At 41.0% G+C, this 26288-nt stretch overlaps 1 protein-coding gene across 7 annotated transcripts in view; it reads right to left on the reverse strand.

Moving 5' to 3' along the window:
- The window catches only part of STIM1 (stromal interaction molecule 1), a 181205-nt gene that overhangs the window by 86168 nt on the left and 68749 nt on the right, over nucleotides 1-26288 (reverse strand). For all 7 annotated transcript variants that reach the window (XM_081062329.1, XM_081062334.1, XM_081062331.1 and 4 more), the window contains exon 2: nucleotides 3093-3223. In XM_081062329.1, the coding sequence (XP_080918455.1) occupies nucleotides 3093-3223 (131 nt within the window). The remainder of the gene's footprint in view (nucleotides 1-3092; nucleotides 3224-26288) is intronic.

Consider the following 26288-nt stretch of genomic DNA (forward strand, 5'->3'; position numbering starts at 1 on the left):
CCAATAGTGCCATGCTGCTCATCTGAAGGGCCCACAATCTACACCCTCTAGGACAAAAGCAAGCAAAGACAGCACTTGATCAGACAAACTAGCTGCCCCCCACACACAGAAACGAGATTATATTTTCTGTAAAATGCCTGCTGAGTCTCAGTTTACCGTAAGTCTAATTCCACAGCTCACAGCACAGTAGATACAGCATTCAGAAATGAGAATGAATTAAAGAGACAGGAAACCTGTAAGAAGAAATCACAACCCTACATATGACAATCTAGACACTGGGGTAATAGTGCAAGAGGCCCTGAAGACATGCTTTGAATTATCCAAATAAAGTTAACACTCTGTTCACAATAATCTGTAAGAATAAAACACTTCAAAAAAGGCTAAAATTTTTAAAGATCTACTATGAGGTTATAGTTCAATTATCTGCAAAACTTACTGATACGTATGAGGCTGAATAAACGAGGCCTTAATAGAGTATCTTCAGACTTCTACTACGGTCCTTGGGAAATCATCTTTTAAAGGGGTCAGAAAAATCTCGGGTCCTTGAAGGCCACCACAACCAGGGTTTCCTCTCTGGTGCCTCGGTGTCCATTATCCAATATCCTAAGCCCTGAGCTGTCCACCCAACTTTCTAGTTAGATCCTGAACTCCAAGGTTGCTCACATGTGGTTACACTGACTTAAGCACACGCATTTTGCTAACATGACTTTTACTTTCGAAGAGAGTAGCGTGTGAGTGATCGTGCAAACCCAGACTAGCCGGCTACATTAACCACCAGAGGCCTGAGATTGCTGGAAGAGCAGCTGAAGCCAAGGCAGGCAGAAGCTATACTGAAAAAGAACAGCTCGCCAGGCACAGAGCAGGGTGACAGCTTTTGTGTTATTTTAGAACAGTTTGTGCTGATGAGTTTTTGTTGTGGTAACATTCCTGTAAAAAGAACATTTTCTTCTTCCTCTCATTTACAAAGCAATTCAATAGAAAGTGAAAAAAGAAGGAGGGACGATGACAAAGATATCCAGGAATTCATGGATCTTGGATCCTATCACCTTCCCACCTGTGGTGCCATCCTCTCCCAGTCCTCCCATGGCCAGGCCCTTGGAGGGAGTTCAGGACACCATGAGTTCGTATTCACTCCCAGGAATATGGCTCTATTCTCAGCACAGACAAAACTGGGTCCTGCGAGGACCAGGGACACTTCTAGTTGTGAGCAAAAGTGCAGATGTTTTCATCATGGTTGTTGTTCTTGCTCAAGAACCTACAGTTGTCATTTTCAGGAAGTATACATATCTCAGCCTGGTTGCCCAGGCCCCACTTTCCTTTCCAGGTTTTTGTCCTGTGGATTTCTACCACAGTCACTCTGCCTAACCAAACCCACCCACCATGCTTCTTACTACCTCCACATCTTTGCTCACGCTCGTTCCCTACTACTCAGGCTGCCCCCCTTCCACTCTACCAAATTCTACTTTTCCTCCAGGGAGTCTTTTTTCCCCCTCTTGTAAATCCCTTAAACACTATCTAGTTCAGCCTAATACCAGCATCCCCTTTGCTGCCCAATCAGTGGAATGCTGTGTCTACTTGTCAATCTTTAATGACACAGAGTTCACTATCTACCTACCACAGAAGTCTGTTCTGTGATGAGAGAGTGCTGTTAGGCAATGTTTTTATTCTAAAAGAATGTGCCTATATTTTACTTTCACCTCATTTGTCCTGGCTCTGCCCTTAGAATAAAAGAAACAATACAGCTGTACTTAACAGCATGAGCTTTGAAATCAGATCTCTACTCATATCCAGTGTGTCCTTGAACAAAACGCTTAACCTTTCCAAGGCTCCAGTCCTTGATAATAATACCAACTTTATAAGGTTGTTAATAAAATTGAAAGAGTAACTATGCAAAGAACTTAACACTGTGCCTGGCATAGAGTAAGAGTTTAACAAATGATAAGCTAGTGCTGTGGTTTTCTTTGTTTTCATCATTGTTATTTAAGTCTGACTCCTCCACTTATAATGTGTTTGAAGACAGAAATTATATTACCCAAATCTTTTCTTCTCGAGGCTAAAGTTTTTTCACTAGATTATAAATTATATGATGGCAGATGTATCTGCCCTATTTACTGCCACGTCCCCAAGTCTAGAACAGTACCTGGTACATACATAATAGACACAAATACTGAATTGTATTGAATGCTCTCTCCATTTCATAGTTTCTATACTCTTCATCATTCACGTCACCCCGCTCTAGGTAGTCTCTCGCTGTTCAAATGCTTCTGACAACGTGAGATGCAAAAATGAACTGAGAATTTAAAGGCAGGCTAAGCGTCAGGGAGGGGTGATTCAGATGACCCGCCCTTCCTGATACGTACATATCACTATTACGGATCTGGCACAACTTGGCAGGTCCACCACACTGCTGGCTCGTGTTGAGCTTGAAATCAACTGAAGCTTTTCAATCTTTTCACACATGATGACTTTGTACTTATTCTGGGCTCTCTGGATTGGAGCTATAGTAATGCCAAAAGGTGAAACAACAACAGAGTTTTTTCCATCTACAGGTTCCTCTCGTTCTTACTCTCTGGACCACTGAATTGGTTCCCAGTAACTGCAGCCTGCAATTTGGAATGATCTTTCTAGAAACATTTGTTTCTTCCTCCCAAATAGAGTATACGCTCCCAGAGGGCAACATCTAACTGTCTTGCCTTCTCTCCCGCATGCCAACAAAGGGCTGAGTTCAGAGTAAGTACAGAATGATCCTCTCCATCTACAGCAGGGTTACAGTAAGGATCCGGGGAAACTGTAGAGACCAACCTTGGGGCTCCCTCTCCCTCTCAAACCGCACAGCTCAGTCAGCGTTGTGCTTCTAGCCGATAGGCAGACGGGAGCCAGTCCAGGCACAAGACACGGACACACGGCCTGCACTCTGAGCAGCTGGCTCGTAGAGACTGCTCTGCTGAGAATCACCTCCCCTGACAGGGACGAGTTCCGAGAGAACAAGCCAGTGTCAAGAACATCTCTCCACAGGGAACAGCCTGTCTAGACAGCTTTTGGGGACAGTTCCCACAGGAAAAGCAGAGCGCCGCGGTAGAGAGAGGGCTCACCTCATCACTTTCTTCCACATCCACATCACCATTGGCATCATCATCCATCAGCTTGTGGATGCTGCGGACCGCATCGAAGCTGAGCTTCTCATCCTCACTGTGGCAAAGGGGCTTGTCAATCCGGCAAAACTCTGTAAAGGAAAAGCCAGAGACAACATTACTGGGGGCTGCCACCCAACCTCTATGACCCACCTGTCTCAGTATCCTTAGCTACCTGAGTCCTCATTTAGCCACCTGACCGGCTCTTTGCACAGTGAGGCAAGTGTCTCATCCTGCCTTTAACTCCCTCCCCAAGGACGTACTGAGCTCCCTCATTTAGGGACAATGCAGGGAAGCCCAGCATAAGACTAAGAATACACTGGGACCCAGACAAAGAACATGAATAGGTAACTCACAAGAAAAAAACACAAATGAGAGAAAATACAAATAGCCAGTGAACACAGGAAAAAGTTTAGCCTCACTAGTAACCAAAGAAATACATATTCAGATGAAATATTATTTTTAATTAGTCAACAAACAAGTGTAAATTAATACAAATCTTTCTAGAAACAGGATAACAGCCCATTCATTCCAATGCCAGAATAATATGCAGTTTTCCTTTTTGTTCACCTGGTCACTGCTGGGACACATAATGCCAGCCACAGGTTAACTGGGGAAACCCTTCACATCGTATGCCTTCCCACGGACAGTGACATTTAGCAAATATCCATTAGGCATCGAAGGTCCTGAGTTCATCTGGTACAACAGCTTGGGAAGCCTGGAGTGCGGCTTCCTCCGCCCACCATCACACACAGCCAGTCACGCAGAAGTAAAACCAGCACAGGAGCCTAGGCCACGCTGGGTCTTCCATGACACCTCTCTTACAAACCTGAAAAACAGCTAGTCTGACCGATGTGCACATCACAAAGAGTCTGGAAACTAGTCTCAGCTCTACCACGTGACCCTAGGGAGGTCACTTCCCTTCTCTAAGCCTCAAGTTCATTATTTGAAAAAGATATTTTAACGAGTTTCTAGTATTTGTTCCAATTCCCAGAGTCTAAAATTCCTCTTTCCTTTTGACCCTGATCTTCATAACTACTTTGTAGGCAAAATACTCTTCGGGTCACCCCCAAAGACGATAGAAGAAAAACCCTGAATTCCCAGATAATATAAGAAGCTGTCGCCGGAGGGAAAGCAAAGACAGAGTAAAGAGACTGCTGCTCTGAAGGCCTCTAGAAGACACTGATCAAAGACCTAAAACACTCTAATCCATTTAATCATTTACTGTCTGCTGGTCAGACACTGACAGGACGAGACAGGTCACCTCCCTAGCACTTGCTAGTTGCTCCAACCCTTTTCAAACTGAGACAGGGGTATACAAATAAAAATTTTAAGTGTCCCAGACGTAACTCAATAACAATATCTTGAATATTTAGTTCACAGATGTTAACTGATACGCCCCAAGTCAAAGGCAGTTGAAGAGCCACAGGGAGAGCCCAGGTCTGCCGACTCCCAGGCCAGCACTTCATCTGACGGCCTTTATGCCCAGGTGACCAGAGAGTGTTAGGCAGGCTTCATCTTCTGGAAGCTACAAATGGTAATACTGGTAAGAGGCACACTGAAAAAATGGCTTTAGGGGGGGAAAAGAAGTAAGACGAATAGTATGCATGCAAAAGAAGTCTCTCCATGTAACCTTATGTTCCTCTATATTTGTCCTGCCATGCTGGAGTGGGGAGTGGAGGGTCAGGTAGAGGGGTGCTGGGTACTAAAGGAAAGAGCAGAATGTAGCCAAAGATTAAGGCATTGTTTCTCAACTTCCTCACTAGCAAGAGCACTTGGCATAACTGTTTCATTCATGGACGCCTATTCGTGACGTAGCTATCCAAAAAAAATTGCAATGAAGCAATAAGCAATAAGTACTTCATAGATGAAGCACACAGTACTGAGATTAGCACAACCAACATTACACTTTTCCTTCCTTATTCCTGTTTTTGCATTGCTCAAAGGTACATACAATTTCCCATCAGAGTTTTTTTTTGATCAGCATATGATATGCCCATTTAAACAACATTTATTGAATGTTATTCATATGTCAGGCTCTGTAATCAGCATGGGGCATAAACAGATGAATCAGATTTCATCTTTGCTTTCAAGGAGCTCAATTATAAAAGTGGAGGAGATAGGCAATTAAAACACTAGGTGCCTAGTGCCATGATAGAATGAAGGTTACTCTAGGGGTCAGCAAACTTTTTCTGTAAAAGACCAGACAGTCAACAACTTAGGATTTATGAGCCATATACTCTCTGTTACAACTACTTAACTCCATCGTTGAGCACAAAAGCAGCCATAGACAAAACAGAAGTAAATGAGCGTAGCTGTGTTCCAATAAAACTTTATTTACAAAAACACGTGGTGGGCTGGATTTGGCCCCTGTCCATAGTTTGTGGACCCCTGTTCTAGAGGACTATTGGTAACACACCTGAACCACACTGAATTGACAAATTTCTGACCCAAAGGAAAGAAATGCAATCTTTTCATTAGACTATGTCAACCACACATAGGTTTATACTATGTAAAGCACAACTTCTAATAGGCTTTTTAAAATAACAGAAATAGTTTACCAAGCTCTAGGGACTGGGGTTCTCCAGGGTAGGCACCATTAGCCTGAGATCTGCCAACCCCTTTCCCAAAAGCCCACGGCAAGTCCAAGAAGTTTAGGCTTCAAACACCAGGCTCTGATTTGTAACCTGATCAGGCAGGTGACCTTTGCTGCTGGCATCATCTGGCATAGAGAAGGATAAAAGGGTTTAAGGATAAGAGAGTATAAAATCTTGATATCCCTTATGGCTATCGACTCCTGTCCAGAAAACACATGTCAGCCAAAATTCACAAATTACCCCTTCAACTGAGACCTTTTCTACCTTATTTTATAAATTCTCATCTGGCAAGGTTTCCCAGAGCCATCTGGAAATACCTTAGAAGATCCATCCATTTGGCAACACATTATTACCGCAATGAAAGGCCCTGGACTTGCAGTCAGAATACGTATGTGAAAATCTCAGCTTCATCAGTTACAACCATATGATATTGAACAAGTTGCTTAACTTCTCTGTGCCTCCAATATCTCATGTGCAAAATGAGAATAATCATCTCTGCTGCATGGGGCTTTTGTGAGAATTAAATTAGACCACATTTGTTAAAACACCCAGCAGAGGTCCTGCATAAAGCCAACATTCAATACATTTGTTGTTTCCTTCTTTTCTCTTACAGCAGCAAATGAATAGTTTCCACCTTCTGCTAACTTCAGCTACTTTCCCTGTTGCACCATGAAGACTCAAATGCAGGAGGTGTAGTCCAATCAAATCGAGCAGTCATATGTTCTAGGTAAGCTGGCAAGTGACTCTGATCCCCACAACATTTACGTGGCGATCATTGGTAACATTTATCATACTCTGTTGCAGTTGCTTGTTTAATTTGTCTTCCCCATCTGATTATAATTTCTTTTAGGGCTTGGGACCATGTCCCCAGCAGCAAGCAAAAGCCAGTTCTTGATAGGTGCTCAGTAAATGTTTTTTTGAATGAATGACTAAATAAAATACCAAATCCAAAATTATGTGTAGGATTCGCTAGGCAGAAAAGAGAAGAATTCTAAGTGGAGAAAATAGCATAGGACAAGGTTTTATAATTTTTTGGCCTCAGGATCCCTTTATACTCTTAAATTTTTTTAATCCCAAAATTATTTGATATTTACCATACTAGAAATTAAAACACAAATTCTAATATTTAGCAATAATTCATTTTAAAACAATAAATCTCCTATGTGTTGATATAAATAATGTGTTTTTATGAAAATAACTGTTTTCTGGAAAAAGAATTATGAGAAGGGTGGGGCTGTTTTAAATTTTTGCAAATCTCTTTAATGTCTGGCTTAATAGAAGACAACTACAGTCTTATTATATCTGTTTCCACAGTCGGTGTGTTGTGGTTGAAGATTAAAACAGATATGCAGTTGTAAAAGGCACGAGTATTTTAATAACCTATCAGATAATTGTGGACATTCTCCTCTGATACTACACCAAAACTCAACAAGTAGTAGGTTTATTAAATGTTAGCTGCAATGTGAAATCTGAAACTATATGGATGAATTTTTTGTACTCCATTAAAATCCATTGGTTATCTTGTACTTTGAACAGATCTTTTATCCATGCGTGACTTTGTAACATAATGCACTGGTCATTTGGAAACTACTGATTCAATGAGTTAGGCAGAGTTTCCAAATTTGACACATTTCATTTATACAATACCAAAATAATCACTATTATTACTATCACCACTAATTTCATAAGAAAAGCTTTAAATCTAAGAGAGCTGTCAAACTCACAGTGGCAGATACAAATTTTACAAAATTCTACTTCAATTAAAACCTGAAATTTTATAATTGGCAACAAATACTACCAGTTGTTTTCCTTAAAGTAGCAGACTCACTTCATTAATTTTCAAGAAAATGTCCAGATATACATAAGTCTGAGTAACTATAGTTTGCTGCCAGTTATACTTTAAAGTAAAAATAGTGTTCCCTGAAAAAAAGGAGGTAGCTTATAACTCAATCACACAAGTGCTTTTCCTTGAGAGAAACACATCAAACTTTTACATGCATCAGAAGTGCTTTATGAATAACTTCCTATTTTAGCACACAGAATACTAAAGAGACATGTATTCATGGGGTACAATTTAATAAAATTAATAAATTTTTACTTCTTTATTAAAAACATAAATAAAAAAAGAGTGCATGGAGGTGAGGAAATCAGCAACTACTAGCACAGTTTTGTGCCACTGCTTTGTTTCCTGTAAAGATGTTGGCAATTTTACCTAATTGCTTTTGCACCATCAGCGCAAACGTACACATGGTGAAAAAAGCAAATAAAATCTGAGCAGTATTTTTAAAATGGCTTTGACCTCTGGACCCTCAAAAAGATCTTGGTGACCCCCAGTGGTCTGCAGACCACACTTTGTTAACCACTGGCCAATAAAACAGCCAAGTTCTTTCCGTCCTGTCCAAATCACCTCTCCTTTCTCCAGGAAGAATGAATCATTTACTGCTGGATGCTCCAAAGCACTCTGTACATAACGCTGTTATGCCAATTCTCATGCTCGGAGTTGTTCACATGCCACATCCAGAGAAGGGCAACGACTGAGTTTGACTCACTCTATCCCCAGGGTCCACGATGGCACCCCACAAACATCTGCCCTGTCAAGCATACACTCAGGAAACGCTGGCTAAATGAATGAACGCACAAAGAATGGATTCATAACAAACCATATGTCCCCAAAAGGCAAGAAAGTCTTGAGTACAACCCATCAATTCCCACCACCAATATTCACCATCCACCTACTGCCTCTTCTCTCCCAGCCACTTTCCCTTATCACTCACCCGCCAGAGAACACATACCTGTAGGCACGTAAAGCAGAGGCACTGCAGGTGAGCCTGACAATGGTTTGTCTGATGTGAGACACAAGCCCAAAGGGAAAGAAGTGAGAGAAACAGCAGTCAAGAAAGAAGGTATAGATTAGGGGTAGAGAAAGCATTGGTCAGACTGTTCCTTAGTGCTTGGTTGGAACCTGAGGGGAATCTGGAAATTGCTAAATTTTACAAACAAGAGCCTCATCTGAGAGAATAATTTCTCCCACTTCACCTCCCACCCCCCAGCCAGGACTGGCAAGCTCTGCAGTGACTGGACGGAATCAGAATCCACCCTTACCGGGAGAAAGGTCAGCAGGAATGCTAGCCATAGGCAGTGCTCGTGCATGACAGCCGAATCTCTGTCCCAGTCATCTCCCTACTTAAAGCCCTTCAAAAGCTTCTCAATACTCTTAGGATAAAGTTCAAGTTTTTTAATGTGGCCTGCAGGGCCCAGAATGATGTGCCACCTGTCACCTTTCTGGTGTCATGTCCAGCAACTCCTTCATCTTCGTGTGATCTTTCTCTGATGTGTCAAGTTTCTTCCCTCCTTTGCATACAGCACAGTGGTTCTCAACTCTGGCTGCATATTAGAGTCACCGGGAGCTCTTAAATTGCTGATGCCTAGGCCCCATCCCCGACCAATTCAATCAGTATCTCCATGAATGGGACTTAGTATGGCTTTGTTCTATTTAGGGGTTTGTTTTTCTGTTTTTCCTTTAATTGAGACATAACATACATACAGTAAAGTGCATAAACTAACATATGGATCAATTAACTTTTACATATCTATATATCCATATAACCACCACTAAAATCAAGATATAGAACATTCCTGACACTCCAGGAAGACTCCCTCCCTCTTGCCCCGTCCAATCAATATGACCACGACCACAACCCCCACTTCTCCCCAAAGTGGTAAACACTAATCTGACTTTTATCACCATAAATAAGTTTTACCTATTCTTGACATTTATAAATGTGGAGCATGGATTTTTTTTTTAACTTTTATTTATTTTAAGTGCATTTTTCCAGGATCCATTAGCTCCAAGGCAAGTAGTTGTTTCAATCTACTTGTGGAGGGTGCAGTTCACAGTGGCCCATGTGGGAATCGAACCGGCAACCTTGTTGTTAAGAGCACCACATTCTAACCAACTGAGCTAACCGGCTGCCCCTGGAGCATGGATATTTTTAAGGTATAGTTGCATGTAATAAAATGCTCCGATTTTAAGTATACAGTTCAATCTGTTTGACAAACATATGTACTTGTACAACCACCACCCCAATCAAAATACAGACTGTTTCCTCCCTCCGAATTGTTCCCACTTGGCCCAACCCTCATCTCCCACCCAACCACTGATCTGATTTCCATCATTACAAATCAATTTTGCCTGTTCTAGAACTTCAAATAAATGGAATCATCGGTATGTTCTCTTCTGTGTCTGGCTTCTTTTGCTCAGCATGATTTGAGATTCAGCCATGTTGTCACGTACATCAGTAGTTTCCTCCATTTTATTGGTGAGTAATAGTCCAATGAATGAATATACCATTATTTGTTTATCCAGTGATCAGTTTTTAGCTATTACAAATAAAGTGCTATGAGCATTCCTGTACAAGTCTTTGCGTGGAAAAATGTTTTCATTTTTCTTGAGTGAAAATAGGTTCTCACTTTTATCTTGAGTTCCACTAGAAGTGGAACTGCTAGGTTATGTGATATGGGTATGTTTAACTTTTTAAGTAAGTGTCCAAGTGTTTTCCAAAGTAGTTGTATCACTTATGCTCCCAACAGTAAGCGCCAGTATGAAGCACCAGTCCAATTGCTTCATCTGCTCTCTTATACTTCTCTGGTGATGCTGATGTGAGGCCCAAGTTGAGAACAACCCAGAATTCCTTTTATGTGGAAGGCTCTTTTTTCCTTCTTGATCTACAAACTCGGACTCATGCTGCTGGTCTCAGTTTAAATTCCTTAAAATCCTCGACTCATCTTCCCTCCCTAACTGGTTAGGTCTACACTACTTATTCTCCAAAGCACCCTGTATTTTTCATTTATAACACTTTTCACAATTGTAATTATTTGTGTGATAATTCGCTTACTGCCTGTCTTATCCAATAAGCGGTAAGCTCCATAGCAGCAGGAACCATGGCTGTCTTCTTTACGGCTGAATCCTGGCTTGTGGACAACACCTAGCACCTAGCAAAGTCCCTAACATAACCATTGGGCTTCAATAAACATTTGTTGAATGAACAAATGAACGCCCAGAAGAACTTGTTGCATAAAGGAGCAAATTCAAACAGAGGTGAAAAATACAGTCCTTGCCCAAGAAGTACAAGAATGAGCACAGTACATGAATTACAAAGATGCAAAGTAGAATATAGTAAGGAGCAGGAGACCAAAGTAGCAGGAAATACCACAGTCTGAACAACAGGTAGAAGACAGTGGGGGCAGAAGGGAGAGCAACTCAAGCAAAGCAAGTCCAAGAGCAAGAAGCACACCATTTCACACGGTTTAGTTTAATAAAGGACCCAAAGGCAGTGTTCTTCTTAACCAGTCTTGCAAAAGCTACAGGCATAGAGTGGGACTAACGGATTTCAGGATCCCTCACTGTACTCAGACTTTCAATGGCAGAGTTGGAGGGGCTTTGCAGGGTATGAAGGGTCACTGCTCACATTACAACTAGAGAAGAAAACTGAGCCCATCAAATGGGATTGTTTTGCCCTAGGCTGGCCAGCACAACCAGATTAGAAGCCACACTCATGCCACGTCCTGTAGCAAGGCTACATTTGGGAGATCCAGATAAGCCTGTGCGAGAGGGCTTCCTTGAAATACTAACTCTTTCTCCTCAAGGCCAACAAATAGGGGCAGGTTCCCACCATGTGATATACAGATGACGTATTACAGAATTGTATAGTTAAAACCTATGTAACTTTACTAACCATTGTCACCCCAATAAACATTAATAAAAAAATAAAAAATAACAAAAAATAACAAAATTAAAAAAACAGAAACAAATAGGGGCAGGTTCCAGCAGGTACTTTTTGTCTATTAAGGGCAAACACAGAAGTCCTAACTGGGCTTGTGCCGTACCCCAAGCAGGACAAAATGGAACTTCCTGGTTTTGCCTTAACTTCTTCAGTGTCCAGCACTAGACAAAGGCCTCTTCCTCATTAGGACTAGAAACAAAGCTAAAAAGATACAAAAGAAGGACTACTGAGTCCCTAGTATATGCTGCTGACAGAAGCAAAAGGAACAAAGAAATATGGTGCTGTGTAAGCATATGAAACCTAACCATCAGGTAGGAGAGATGCAGGGGGTGGGGAGGGGGGGCAGTCAGTCACACCTCTCGTGTCCCATTTCTACCTTCTTCCTCCTCTCAATATTCTTTTCTTCAAACTTTGATCTCACAAAAAGCCTCCTTCCAGAAGGAGATGGCTAATACCCGGTTAGTCCGCACCAAGCAGGCCATGACCTGAAAAACGCAGGCTTCTGGTGCAGGGGTCTTCTGGCTGTTCTGAATCCTGGGTCTCCTTCAGGTCTCTAGATTCTTGTCCATCTGCTTAACAGCCAATTTGCCTGCCCTTTTACTTCTACAAGGTCTGACAATTAAGTTGGCGAATTTATTACAGCAATATTGCTAGCCTTTTTCGATATCAGAGGGATTATTCATTATGAATATGTACCAACTGGGCAAAAGTTAACCAAGTTTACTATTTGGAAGTGTTGAAAAGGCTGCGTGAAAAAGTTAGATGACCTGAACTTTTCGCCAACAATTCATGGCTCTTGCATCACGACAATGCACCAGCTCACACAGCACTGCCTGTGAGGGAGTTTTGAGCCGGTAAACAAATAACTGTATTGGAACACCCTCCCTACTCACCTGATCTGGCCCCCAGTGACGTCTTTCTTTACCCGAAGATAAAGGAAGTATTGAAAGGAAGACATTTTGATGACATTCAGGACATCAAGGGTAATATGACGACAGCTCTGATGCCCATTCCAGAACGAGTTCCAAAATTGCTTTGAAGGGTGGACTAGGTGCTGGCGTCGGTGCATAGCTTCCCAAGGGGAATACTGCAAAGGTGACCGTAGTGATATTCAGCACTGAGGTATGTAACACTATTTCTAGGATGAGTTCGCGAACTTGTCAGACCTTGTATGACCTTTCTGACTGAATTAAAAGTGTCTGACCCCCAGTTCAGTGTTCACATGCTGCCATGTCAACACTCATTTATGATTATAAAACAGCTATTTGCTGAACATTGAAGTAGCTAGCTGAACTAGCCAAAGGCAGTGGGAATACAAAGAAAAAATACTTCTCTGACCTCCAGGGTCCCCCCTAATTATTAAAATATATACTGAATTGCAGAAGTGGTGAATTCCAACTTTCCTATGTCCTGGCTACTGCTAGGGATTAATTTTCTCATCTGAAAAATCAGTAAAGTCCTGTGAAAAACAGTAAGCCCTATAAAAGCGTCAGCAGTTCATTTGTCGATTCTCTATTCTCTCCTTTACCTGTGAGTCTTATCTTTCCAGTCACAGCAAGAGGAGGCTGATTTTTCTGGTGTCCCCTGTGTCTGGCCCAGTGCCAGGCAACACAATACCTGGTCAAGGGACAAGTAACTGAAAGCTGCGTACGGATTTTGAAGATTTGCTTTCTCAGCTTTGGGGTCCCACACTCCACTGGTTTTTGCATTCTAAAGTTGTCTGTGCCAAGAAGTATGACAGCCTCAGAGAAATTAAATCAACACACACTTGTTCAAAAGCTACCCCCAATTCTCTGACCTGGCTCCTGACCCAAACATTCTTGTGTTCTGGCCAGCACTTGTCAGGGTCTGAGATGGCCAAAAAAATAATTAGAGACAAAACAGGTTTCTACTGGGAAAAGTTTCCTGAAAGTGTTGGGATGGGCACCCAGGCGTTGCCCAGACAATGGGGACTTCGCACAGTGAACAGGGGAGGTGCCCAACACACTAGTGGACCCTCTAGGGATTATAGCCTCCTGGGTTCAGAAGTGGGGCTGGCTCCCAACAATCAGACTTGATCACAGCAGCTCCAAGAGCACAGTGATAAATGCTTGAAGATATAAACACTGAGGAGCCAGGCACACCACCGCATGGGGTAAAAATAATGTGAATTCCAGTTTCTATAGCAACAAGAGGTCGTCCTCAAGCGTCCCAAGCCCATTACTGGCTGGCTGACCAGCGAACACATGCCTGAGCTCCAAAAGAGACCAGAACTAGGAGAGAGCTTCTCATCACCTTTCTGTCTCACAGAAGCCTCCACTCAAACAAACAATACAAGAAAGTCAACTGGCCCCCCTCCTTCTCTTCTTCAGAGAAGATAACCAAGGACATCTACTGAGAAACCTTGCAGTCAGGAGGATCATTCTAAGAACTAAGAGGGCAGCCCTTCCTTACTTAATGCACTTGTCAGCCATGTAGCAGAGCATATCCCCTGAATGGGAACTGACTATCCACAATGAAGTGTGACCGAGCCTCCTTACAGCCCAGGCTCCCGAGTCCTGCTCCCTCGTATGCACAAGCCTGATGTGACTTCTGAGAAAAGGCCTCTACGGCAAAGCGTATTCCAGCTCCCAGAGATCAGAGTTCACGTCTCAGTATTTCTTGCCTGGGTTTCTATAACTGATTTCCTCACCGATCTTCCCCGTCTCTGTTCTGTTCCGGTTTCTCTCAAATTCACCCTCTAGCAAAGCAGTCAATGTAATTTTTCTACAATTCAAATCTGACTAGACCACTCTCCTGTGTAAAATATTTCACAGGTTCACACAAAAACCTGTACACAAATGTTCACTGAAGCTTTATGTGTAATAGCCAAAAACTGGAATCAGTCCATATGTCCATTCAATAGGTGAATGGTTCAACTCTGGTACTTATATACAATGAAATACTACTCAGCAATAAAAAGGAACAAAGTAATGATACATAGAACTACTTGGATGAATTTCCAGGAAATTATGCTGAGCAAAAAAAAAAAAAAAGTCAATTCCAAAAGGTTACATGCATTATGATTTTATTTATATAACATTTTTGAAAGAACAAAATTTTAGAAATGTTAGGGACAGGGAAGGGAACAAGAGGAAAGGGTGTGGTTATAAAGGCACAACATAAAGGATCCTTGTATGTTAGAACAGAACTTACATGTGTCTGCACGCACACACGAGTACAAGTAAAACTGGGAAATCTCAACAAGATTGGTAGATTCTGTCAATGTCAATATTCTGGTTGTGATATTCTACTAGTTTTTCAAAATGCTACTGTGGGGGAAACTCTGCATAGTTTCCGGATGATCCCTCTGTATTATTTCTTAAAACTGCACGTAAAATCTACAATTATCGCAACAAAAAATATTAATTAAAAAAATATCCTTTGCAGGACACCCAAAGTCCTACAACAGTGATTCCTAGCTTTTCTCAATGAGGGATTCAGAAAAGCTCCAGGTAATAATAGTTGTACTTTTAGTATCCACTGACTAAAAAGTGATTGAGGAAATAATATGGATTCATGAGATACTCTTCAAGGCTCCCTTTCAGAACTTTAGATCCCCAAGATCGGGAATCGCTGGGCTGTCCAATGAATATAATGTAGCAAAGCATTCAAGGCTTTTCAAGAGGTGTTCCCTACCACACTCGCTGGCCTTACCCCACATCACTTACTCACTGACACACACCCTACACTGCCACCACACTACACTTCTTGCAACGCCATAAATACGCAAGGCTCACTGTGTGGCTTTGCACAATACACGATGCTCCCTTTGCCTGCAGTGTCCTTGACCCATTCTACACCTGACTAATTCCTACTCAGGCTTTTTCTAATTCCTCCAGGACGTCTTCTTTACAATGACTCCCAGGATTAAATTAGGAGCCCCTCTTCTATCCTCTCCTCTTCCCTCTGCTTCTCTCTATCACAACTTAGACCAATTACTTAACCTCTCTATGCCTCCATTTCATTGTCTTTAAAATAAGGAGAAAACAGTACCAACCTCATAGAGTTGTAAGAATGAGATGAGTTAATACATATAAAGTACTTCAAACAGAGCATGGCACACAGTAAGCATTCAATTACTACCTAGTTGTTTCGTTGTAACTGTCTACCTAAACACTACACTGAAAAATGCAAGTAAGAACTGGTATTTGTATCCATCTCTGGCATATACTAGGTACTTGGTAAATATGTGGGGAAAGAATTAAGGGATCTAAGGTTGGTAAGAAGGTAGAAGGTAGAACTGAGGGTCTAGAGAATTGGGAATTACTGCTAAAAGCAAGAGGTAAGTACAGGTAGGAGCCAGGAATAAGACTGCCATCTATGGAACATAAGCACAGAAAGACTCTGACTGTCACAGGTTAATGAGAACTTAGGTGAATAAACACAGACCAAAAAAATGAGAACTGCTAAATTATACATATCTTCTAAACGGGCTTAAGCTGTACTCAATTATTACGTAGGGCTCCTTTGATTTGTCATTATAACTTGCTCATATTGAGATGAAAAAGTTGCTTAATCTTTTGGAGGCACTGTTTCTTCATCTGTAAAATGTGGCATAATAATACAATTTTCTAAATATTTAAGATTTCACAAGCAAACTACCTGGCCCATTAATTAAAGTAAAACTAGTTTGCTCTGAATAAATGTTACGTTTTCCCCTTGTCTTAAAATTGTTTTCTCTTAAATTTTAAGAAGAAAAAGGATAAATTCCTTGGAAAATAACTACCTAGATGAAGAGAGAGGGAAGAGACATGTGAAACTGACCTGTACAAAGCACCAGAGCTTGACAAAGGGTAGGTGGGTACCTAGAGGGACTCTCCCTCCAGTTCCTCATGTTTAAGACTTGCTGACCCTTCAACGCCCAGGGAAAGCCCTATATCCACCACGAAACCTTCATTAACCACTCCGGCCCAGTGCATCTTCCCCTCTGACGTCAGAGCACTGCACCCAGTCTGGGTGAGGTTCCGCCTCAGAAGGTCTCTTCTAACCACAACTGAATTCTGTCCCCAGCTGGCCTGTTAGCTTCTCTGGAGTGGGACTTGAATGTCCTCCTACTATCTCCACAAGAATAGAATGAAGTGCACTGTAAATGTCTAAGAGAGAAGAAGAGGATGAACATGTCAGGAACTGTGCTGGCATTTCTACATATATTGTCTCTTCTATTAGACCACTTTGTGAGGTCAATACTTTTACTATCCTTAATATCAGAGGAGGAAACTGAGGCTCGGATACACTAAGCGACTTGATCAAGTCACATAAATGACGAAAGTAGGGCTGGAACTGGGATACTGTCTGTCTCCAGAGCCTTAATAAGAATAAATGCATACTCGTGTCCACCTGGTTACCAGCCATACACTTAATTTGTTGGTCAATTCGGTCACACCAGTTCCCCACCTCAATTTCTCCCTGCTACCCATCTGGCTGGGCCTGAGATAGCTGTTTGACTTCCTTTCTTTCTCTTATTTTTTTCCCATATAGGAAATGCAAAGGGAGCTCTCCTGAGTCCCTTCCAGGGTGGAGTATATAGAAGAAATGGGCTAAACAGAGGGTCCTTCAGGGGGAATAAAAGGGAGGCAAATATTCATATCCTATAATTTCAGAAAGACTCACTAGTTAAAACTCTCTGGTTTTACAGATGAGGACATTGAACGCTGAAAGGGGAGGTCACTTGCCTAAGGTTACACAGTTGAGGGGAGGCTGAAACTCTGTCTCTCAACTCCCAAATTGGTGCTCATTTTGGTTTACCCTGCACCAGGCTGTGGAGAGAGAAGTGGAGTATGACCTATCAGGCCTGTCACTAAGTGAAAAACCCAAACGCTGTAAACACAGGAAATGGGCTGGGATGAGGTTCAGAGGGAGCAACCACCTTTGCCAAGTCAGAAGTGTTCAAGGGTTTCCTGTCCACAGCTGCTAACTGTCACAGAAATGCTCCAGAAAGCAATACAAGACAGAAGAAAAAAATGAACGAGGAGAAAATATTCAGGCCTATATAAGAGAGACTTTATAAATTATTCAGTCCAATCTTAACTTTACAGAGGAGGAAGCTAAGTACTGCCCCCCCACCACCACCACCAAAAAAACGACTTGTTGAAACTCACACTCAGAATTTAAGGAGCCTTAGAAACCACTTCCTTGGTTCAAATCCTTCATTTTAATGATTAGAAGCCTGAGACTCAGAGACGGAAAGAGGCTTACCTAAGGTCACACAGCTAGAGAGTGGCAGAGCCGGTAATGGAATTCAGGTCTGCTACCTTAGAGGCCAGTGGGCGTCCCACTGGTTAAAGTTAATCAGATAAAGTGGTTTACCTCATATGCTGTGGATGCTGTTTTGGCCTTGGAAAAAGTACAACAGGTCAGGAAACTGAAAATAAGCAGGATATTCTAACAGCTAATGAAGAATGACAAGGTCCAAACAGAGCACGCTTAAAGGAGCCAAAACAAAAGTGCTCTGGTTGATTAAGACACTTTGGAAAACTAAGAGTCAGAAAAATATTCTGGCTATTCTAGGAACTTAGAATCCAAGGAAGGACAAGTAGGGCAGGCAGACAGAAAAGGCTAGAAACGCTAAGGGAAATCCTAAGGTACTGCTTCCTTCTTCTGTCCTAAGCCCAAATATCAAGAAAACATCACCTCAGAAGCAACTCAGGGATCAGCAGGTTACTACAGGGTACTACAGTATGCCCCCACATGCCACATAGCTAGCACAATGGAGGGGAATTATATTCACACAACACCTAGAATTTCATACATACTCAACCCTCACACCAGACCTGCAAAACAAAGATTATGATTCCCATTTAACAGATATGGAAACAGGGGCTTAGAGAAGACAAGTCTCCTGGACACAGTCATAAAGTTATTATCTGCATACAGCAGATTTAGTATTCAAACTTAAATTTCATTTAAGAAATCCTTAGCAAGTGCCTGCTGCTCCAACCCTGTGCTAAGGCCTGGAGACACAATGAGGAAATAGACATGGTCCCTGGCCTATGTATGAGTTCCAATCAGGGATGAGACCATTAAGTAATAATTATAATAATATATAACATTTTGAATGTTTACCATGTGCCAGGCAGTATTCTAAGCTTTCCACATATATTGCCTCATTTAATTCTCACAGTAACTCAGTGGGGCAGTTGCTATTATTCTCCATATTTTACAGATAGGAAACTAAAGCACAGAGAGATTAAGTAACTTGCTTAAGGGCACACAGCCAGTAAGTTGTAAAAGTAAAAATTTAAACCCAGGCAGCTTGACTCTAAAGCCTATATTCTTAATATCTACCTACAAAAAGATAATGGCAAGACAGTCCGGTGAGTGCTCTGATAAAGGGAGGGTCTTACTGGGACAATTGGCCTTACAGGGTCACCCACATTATATATAGTGAAGAGGGACTATCTAGAGGCTGGAAAGAACAGAAAGGTCAAAGGAACCTGAGCATCAAGGACTGGGCTGCAATCACCGATTTCTCCAGAGACAGGAAGACTCTGGTGAGAGAAGATGGGATGGTGACCAGAGCCACTGCTCTCTTCTCCCACTCTGATCAGGCACCATCACCTCTGTTCTGCTTTTCTCATGCAACCTCTCACCAGTCTCACGACAGTGAAGGTAATCAGGCAGGACAGACAGTCCTGATACCAGCTGACAAACGAGGAACATGAGACCAATAGAGCAGCAATGATTTGTCCTAGGTGGCCCAGTGAGATGGTGACAGAAGAAAGTTAAGTCTCTTGACTTCTGTTCTTTCTACTAGACTACTCTGACTCGAGATCACAAAAAGGAAAAATCCAAAACGTGGTACTGAGTACTGAGTTAGAACTCTAGATTTCTCTGATCATTCTCTTTTCCGCTTATCATCACTCCCATTCCGACTCCCCACCTCTACCCCGCACTGTACACGTATGCGGAGCTCTTAAACTCTGCTTACATATACCCATTTCTTCCTCCTTTGGTGCCTCAAAGTCAGTGATTCAATCAGTGAGTCGATCAACCACAAAGCCTCACTGCCATTAGACACCATGTCCTTAGGGAAACATTCCCTTCCACCAGCTCATTCTCAGCATACAGATCTTTAAATGGCAATTAAGGAAATGAGAGGAATGCAGAAAAAGAAATGGCCAGGGAAAAACACCCTATGAGGGGAGAACATTTCATACGATCTTAAGTCTGTACAGCAGACATCAATCAAATTTGGCCGCAGCCTGAGGTTTACCCAGCAGATCCACTCAGTGGGCCTTGAACTCCAAATAAGGAAAAGTACTGAAAATCCACTATTAACTCATTCATTCATTTTTCATTACTGATGTTTATTTTTTATATAAATGCTAGAGTCACACAATTGAAAAACAAAAGCCTTTGCTTTCAAGAAGCTTACCTTTTAGCTTGCACTTCATTGTTAAAGATAAAGCCATTTTTTGACTAACTCATCTGCTTCTATTGCATATGTGAACTTTATATATAGATAAACACACATACATACACAGAGGTTACCAAAAAAATGTATTCACATTTTAAGAAAGAAAAAAACTGTATTAAAATTACACTGATGGTAACCACTTTGAGCACCTCTTGTAATTACAGAAGGCAAACGTGACTTGCATTCATCTTTTGATATCAGTACATATTGAGTACAGTGGTACCTTGATTTTCAAAAGTAATCTGTTCCGGAAGGCCATTCGAGTTCTGAAACGTTCAAAAACAGCCCACAACTAGGCCTCAGTATCTTGCACTCAGCGGAAGCCACGTGACATGTTCGACTTCCAAGGTGTGTTGGAAAAACAAAGCGTTTACTTCTGGGTTTATGGCATTCGTAAACCGAAATGTTCGTCAACAGAGACATTTGAGAACCGAGGTACTACTGTATTACAATTTTAATACAGTTTTTTTCCTTTCTTAAAATTTGTATACATTTTTTTGGGCACCCTGTGTGTGTGTTTGTGTGTGTGTGTGCGTGTGTGTATAGTCATTTATTTTCTTAAAGTCTTACTAATATGACCATGGGAGAGATATGGAGAGCGGAAATGAATGAAAGTTGTTATTTGTTCTCTGGTATATTTTTCCAGCTATTCCAGAAGATTTTTATTTGGGGGGAACTTTGAACTGGCCTATGGCTCCTTTGGAAAAAGCTATGTTCACCAGTAAATAATCTTTTTTTATTAAAGCACAACAGCTTTACCAGAAATAAAAAACAACAACAACAACAAAAAAAACCTAACCTTCTAGTGGAGAAGACAGGCAATCAGGACACAAGGAAAGAGTTACAATCAAGGGAGATACACCAAGTTCTGTGGAAGCAAGATGATTCATTTTCCCTTAAGGGTCAGGAAAAGACTTCCCAGAAAACATGTTACAGGCTTGGCATTAGGGAATATGGAACAGCTGAAAGCTAGAATGCTGAGCCTACACAGACAGGGCTGAAGAGATCTCTAACGGTAGACTAAAGAGTGCGGGTTTCTAAGAGAAGATGCCTTGGGATAAAAGAAATATGCTATAGCCCTGGTTGCTTCAAAAAAGATATTACCCCCTGAAGCATCTGCTCCTGGTAAAGTCCATCCAACTCTATAACGGACCTAGCTCTACCCTCTACTCAAAACAGACCCAAAGTTCTGAGCACAAGCTTGAGACTACTAGAGACCTCTATCTTGCCCTCACACACTTCTGCTTCCTGCCTGCAAACTTGCTTCCACAGCAGCCAGAGCCACCTTATCTTACAAAGAGCTCAGCTGGTGGATACTACCATTAATGGTCTTAATACTTAAAGCCAGCCAAAATGAGAAATGATCCAGTTCAAATGCAACCTTTAGTGGTTTAACCTTGAGCTGGTCAAAGATGAAGACAAAAGTCCTTTAATGGTGCACAAACACAAAGCAAAACAAACAGCTCCTACCAAACCACAGTCCATTCAGTGGAAGCCCCAAATCCAGTAGTCCTTGCTACCTTACCCACCCATCAGCAAACTCATGTTCCAGCTAGGCCCAGCCTAGACCCACAGCACTAGAAAGAAGTGCAGGGGAGCAGGTCCTCAGGCCCTTCCCTGAAGCACTATCCAAATGAAAGAGAGTAGCTGCCAGCTCAGCCTGGCCCTTGTGGGATTTGGAAATCTGCAAAGAAGCTGGCAATGTGCCACCTGAGCACCACAGACCACTCTGCTTAAAAAAAGAGGGCTACTTATGCAGCCCACATAAGAAGACTGCCACATGCAGTCTAGATATTATACAGCCATTTAAGGAGTGCTGCTCTGGAATACAAAACCTGGGTTGAAGTTTGGGTACTAACTTGATCATACACTATACCCATTCTCACCTCAAAGCAATCCCCCCAGATGAGCAAATCCTACACTACCTTCAAGCCCAAACCACGTAATGCCTCCTCTGAGGGGAACTTCAGACCTCCTACTGTTCTCAGTGAGCACCATTTATCCACTCAAACAATATGCAGCAATGCTTTTCCTATGACAGCACTGTTTGCTGTGGTATTGCTGCATTTCCCTCACCAGAACTCAAGTTCTTTAACAAGATTGCCCAATTCCTACACTTCTACTGCCTAAACCTACCAGGAATTCCCTCCAACTATAACAAATGTGTTACACTAGATGATTTAACATGGACACACCCTATCTCAAGAGCATTGCCGGTTCTCCTCCCTGTAATTCATCCTGCACCTCCCAATCAGAGCTTGTTTACCACTGCTTTATGCAGGCCTCACCTTGCTCCCTATGTTGATGATTCTTCATTACCTGTACCAGAGGTCTTCAAAGTATAGATGTCAATCCCTCAGTTAGTGGATTGACTTTTTTTTAATTATCAGAGTTCATCAGTAAGGACATACACGGTTTTATAAAAGTTCTGTCTCATTCAAATAACAGCAGCTATCATTTATGTCTCACTATGTGACAGGCACCATTCTAAGCACTTTCTATTTGTTATCACATCCATTCTCACAACAACTCTATGACGTATCATTATTATCTCCATTTTTCAAATCAAGAAACTAAGGCATAGTTCCCAAGACTGGAGGCTCTAGTAAACACAGCTGCTCCTGAGATCAGAGACTCCAGGAACTTCAGCAGCAGCCGAGACCCAAGGCGCCCGGAACAGTGGTGGCACCTGTGACCCAGCGACACTGAGAGCAGCAAGGAACCAGTGAACTTGGAGGCATAAGCAACAGCAACAAGGGCCACTGGCAGAGGCAGTAGGGGATGGAAAGCACTAGCTCTCAAACAGAACTAGGGGTGACTCAGAAAAAATGTGCACTATTCCAGATGTGCCAGTAAAAGAATTATTCATCAAGCACCATGAAAAATTACAGTAACACAGTATCACAAAAAGGAAAATGATAATGCTCCAGAAGGTAAACTTAAAATCAAGAAAGACTGCAATCTAACAGAGAATTCAAATAGCTGTCATGAAAAACCTCAATACACTTCAAGATAATTCAGAAAGGCAACCTTGTTGGGCAACCTTGTCAAAGAACTTGAGTTCTGGTGAGAGAAAATACCACAGCAAACAGTGCTGTCATAGGAAAAGCATAGCTGCATATTGTTTGAGTGAATGAATTCCACAGCAAACAGTGAGCTCAGGAATAAATTAATGAACTTCATCAGAAAGATTGAAACTCTAAAAAAGAACAAAACAAAAATCCTGGGACTGAAGAACTCAATAAATGAGATGAAGAATGTATCAGAAAGCATTGGAAATAGAGCAGACCATATGTAAGAGAGAATTGCAAGCACAAAGATAGAAATCTAGAAATGGTGGAATAGTAGAGAGAATAAGATTATAAAAGAAAAAAAAATAAAAACTCTACGAAAACTATCCGACTCCATTAGAAAAAGCAACAAAAGGATAATGGGAATCACAGAAGGAGAAGAGAGGGAGAAGAAGTTTATTTAAAGAAGTAATAACTTTCCCAAACTAGGAGAAAGAACTGGATAAACAAATCCACAAAGCTAAAAGAATGCCTAATTATCTCAACACAAAAGACACTTCTCCAAGATATATTATAATAAAATTGTCAAAAGTCAATCATAAAGAATAAATTTTAAAGTCAGCCAGGGGAAAAAAGACAGGAACTCCAAAGATACTTCCATTAGGCTATCAGCAAATTTCTCAACTGAAACTCGACAGGCCAGGAGAAAGTAGAATGACATATTCAAAATATTGAAAGATAAAAACCACCCACCAGAAATACTGTACCCCGTAAAGTTATCATTCAGATATGAAAAATACTTTCCCTGACAAACAAAAGGTGAGGGAGTTCACCACCACTAGACCTGCCTTACAAGAAGTGTTGGAAAGAGCTCTTCCACCAAAAAATCAAGTGGAAAAAAGAGCTCTTCTACCAAAAAAATGAAAGTATACAAAACTGAGTACTATGAAAAATGGACAGGCAGAATCAGAAAATTGCACAGCTATTTCAGAATTGGCTGTTAATCACTAAAATTAAGCATAAAGGTTAAAGGGAAAACACATTTAAAAATAACTTATCTATAGTTATTTGAAGTGGCTATCTTCAATTGGGTAACAAACTCACAACATAAAAAGGGGCAATATGTAACAACAAAAACATAAAAGGGACAGAGGAAAAAGACAGAACCTGTATAGACAAATGAAGACTCTATCATCAGAAAAAGAACAATTTTATCTATAACATGTTTTATACAAACCGCATGCTAACCACAAAACAAAAATCAAGAGCAGAGACACGAAACAAAAAAAAAAAACTGGAAAATGATAGAAAACCACCAAACTAAAATGGCATACAGAAAAACAAGAGAAAAGAAATAATGGAGATAGAGAGAAAAATAGAAAACAAAAGATAAAATGATAGTAGTAAGCCCTCATATATCAATAATTACCCTAAATGTAAATGGAATAAACTCACCAATCAAAAGACACAGAGTGGTTGGATGGATTGAAAAACAAGACCAAACTATATGCTGCCTGCCAGAGACTCAGCTCAGCTCTAAAGACAAGCATACACTCAAAATAAAGGAGTGGAAGATGATACTCCAAGCAGAAAATGGGTGTAGACATACTTAGAGAAAATAGACTTAAACCCCAAAAAGGCAACAAGAGACAAAGATGGACATTAAATAATGATACAAATTGTGATAAAAAAAAATATGGTGGCTGTTTAAATTTTAAAAATATTTATTACAAGAAAAGACACATTGCCGTTAATCCCCCTTGTTTCATACGTACTTATCCCATCGTTCTTGCCACTTTCTGAAGAAGTTCTGGAAGTTCTCTTTTGTGAGTATCTTTAGTTGTGGTGTCGTGGCTGCCTCGACATCCTGAATCATTTCAACTTTGGAGAAAAGCCAGAAGTTGCACAGTGCCAGATACGGTGAATAAGGTGGATGAGGACACACTGTAATGTTTTTATTTGACAGAAATTGCCGTATACCAGAAGCAATGTGTGACATGAAGCCTTTCCATTGTGATCACAAAATACAGCGAATGGTGCTGTCAAGTGCCATCCAATGGAAAGGCAGGGATCTTCAATATGGGAAGCGCCACATCAAACAGTAACAGTGTGTGACAAGTTTCAACTTGTTCGGTGCAGTCAGTTGGCTGTGAGCTACAGTTGAGAGAAGTTGTGTTTTAAAGTGTGTCGTAAATCATCCCTCATCATGACAATGTTCCATGTCACACATCGCTTCTGGCATACAATTTCTATCAAATAAAGACATTACGGTATGTCCTTATCCACCTTACGCGTAGTTACCAAATCTGGCACTGTGCAACTTCTGGCTCTACCCCAAGATCAAAATGATTCAGGACATCAAGGCAGCCTCGAGAGCCCAACTAAAGACATTCATTAAAGAGGACTTACAGAACTGCTTCAGAAAGTAGCAAGAACGATGGGATAAGTATGTTTGAAGCAAAGAGGTGTATTTTTAGGGGGATTAATGGCAATATGTCTTTTACTGTAATTTTTTTTTATTTAAGCATTGACCATATTGTTTGATCACATCTTGTAAAAGGGAGCGATCCATCAAGAACAGTAACATTTATATCAATACATATGAACCAAAAATAGGAGCACCAAGGTATATTAACAACTATTAACAGATCTCAAGGAAAAAATTGACAGCAAAATGAGAACAGTAGGGGACTTTGACATCCCACTTACATCAATGGATAAATCATCTAGACATTAAGTAAATAAGGAAACAGTGACCTTAAATGATATATTAGACCAGATGAATTTAATAGATACATGTAGGACACTGCATTCAAAAGCAACAGAATACACATTCTTCTCAAGTGCATAAAAAACAGTCTCAAGGATAGACCATATGTTGGGACACAAAACAAGTCTCAATAAATTTAAGAAGATTGAAATTATATCAAGCATCTTTTCTGACCACAACAGTGTAAATGTAAAAACCAATTACAAGAAGAAAACTAGAAAAATCACAAATATGTGGAGATTAAACAACATGGTCCCGAACAACTATTGGGTCAATAGGGAAATCCAAAAACAAATTAAAAATACATGGTGACAAATAAAAATAGGACATACCAAAATCTATGGTATGCAGCAAAATTGGTACTAAGAGAGAAGTTTACGGTAATACAGACCTGTCTCAAGAAATAAAAAAAATCTCAAATAAACAATCTAACCTTACACCTAAAGGAACTAGAAAAAAGAACAAATGAAGCCCAAAGTCCATAGAAGGAAGGAAATAATAAAAATCAGAGCACAAGTAGAGACTAAAAAGACAAAAGGTCAATGAAACTAAGAGCTGG

The sequence above is a fragment of the Rhinolophus hipposideros genome (assembly GCF_964194185.1).
Source record: "Rhinolophus hipposideros genome assembly, chromosome: 10".
Taxonomy (NCBI): domain Eukaryota; kingdom Metazoa; phylum Chordata; class Mammalia; order Chiroptera; family Rhinolophidae; genus Rhinolophus; species Rhinolophus hipposideros.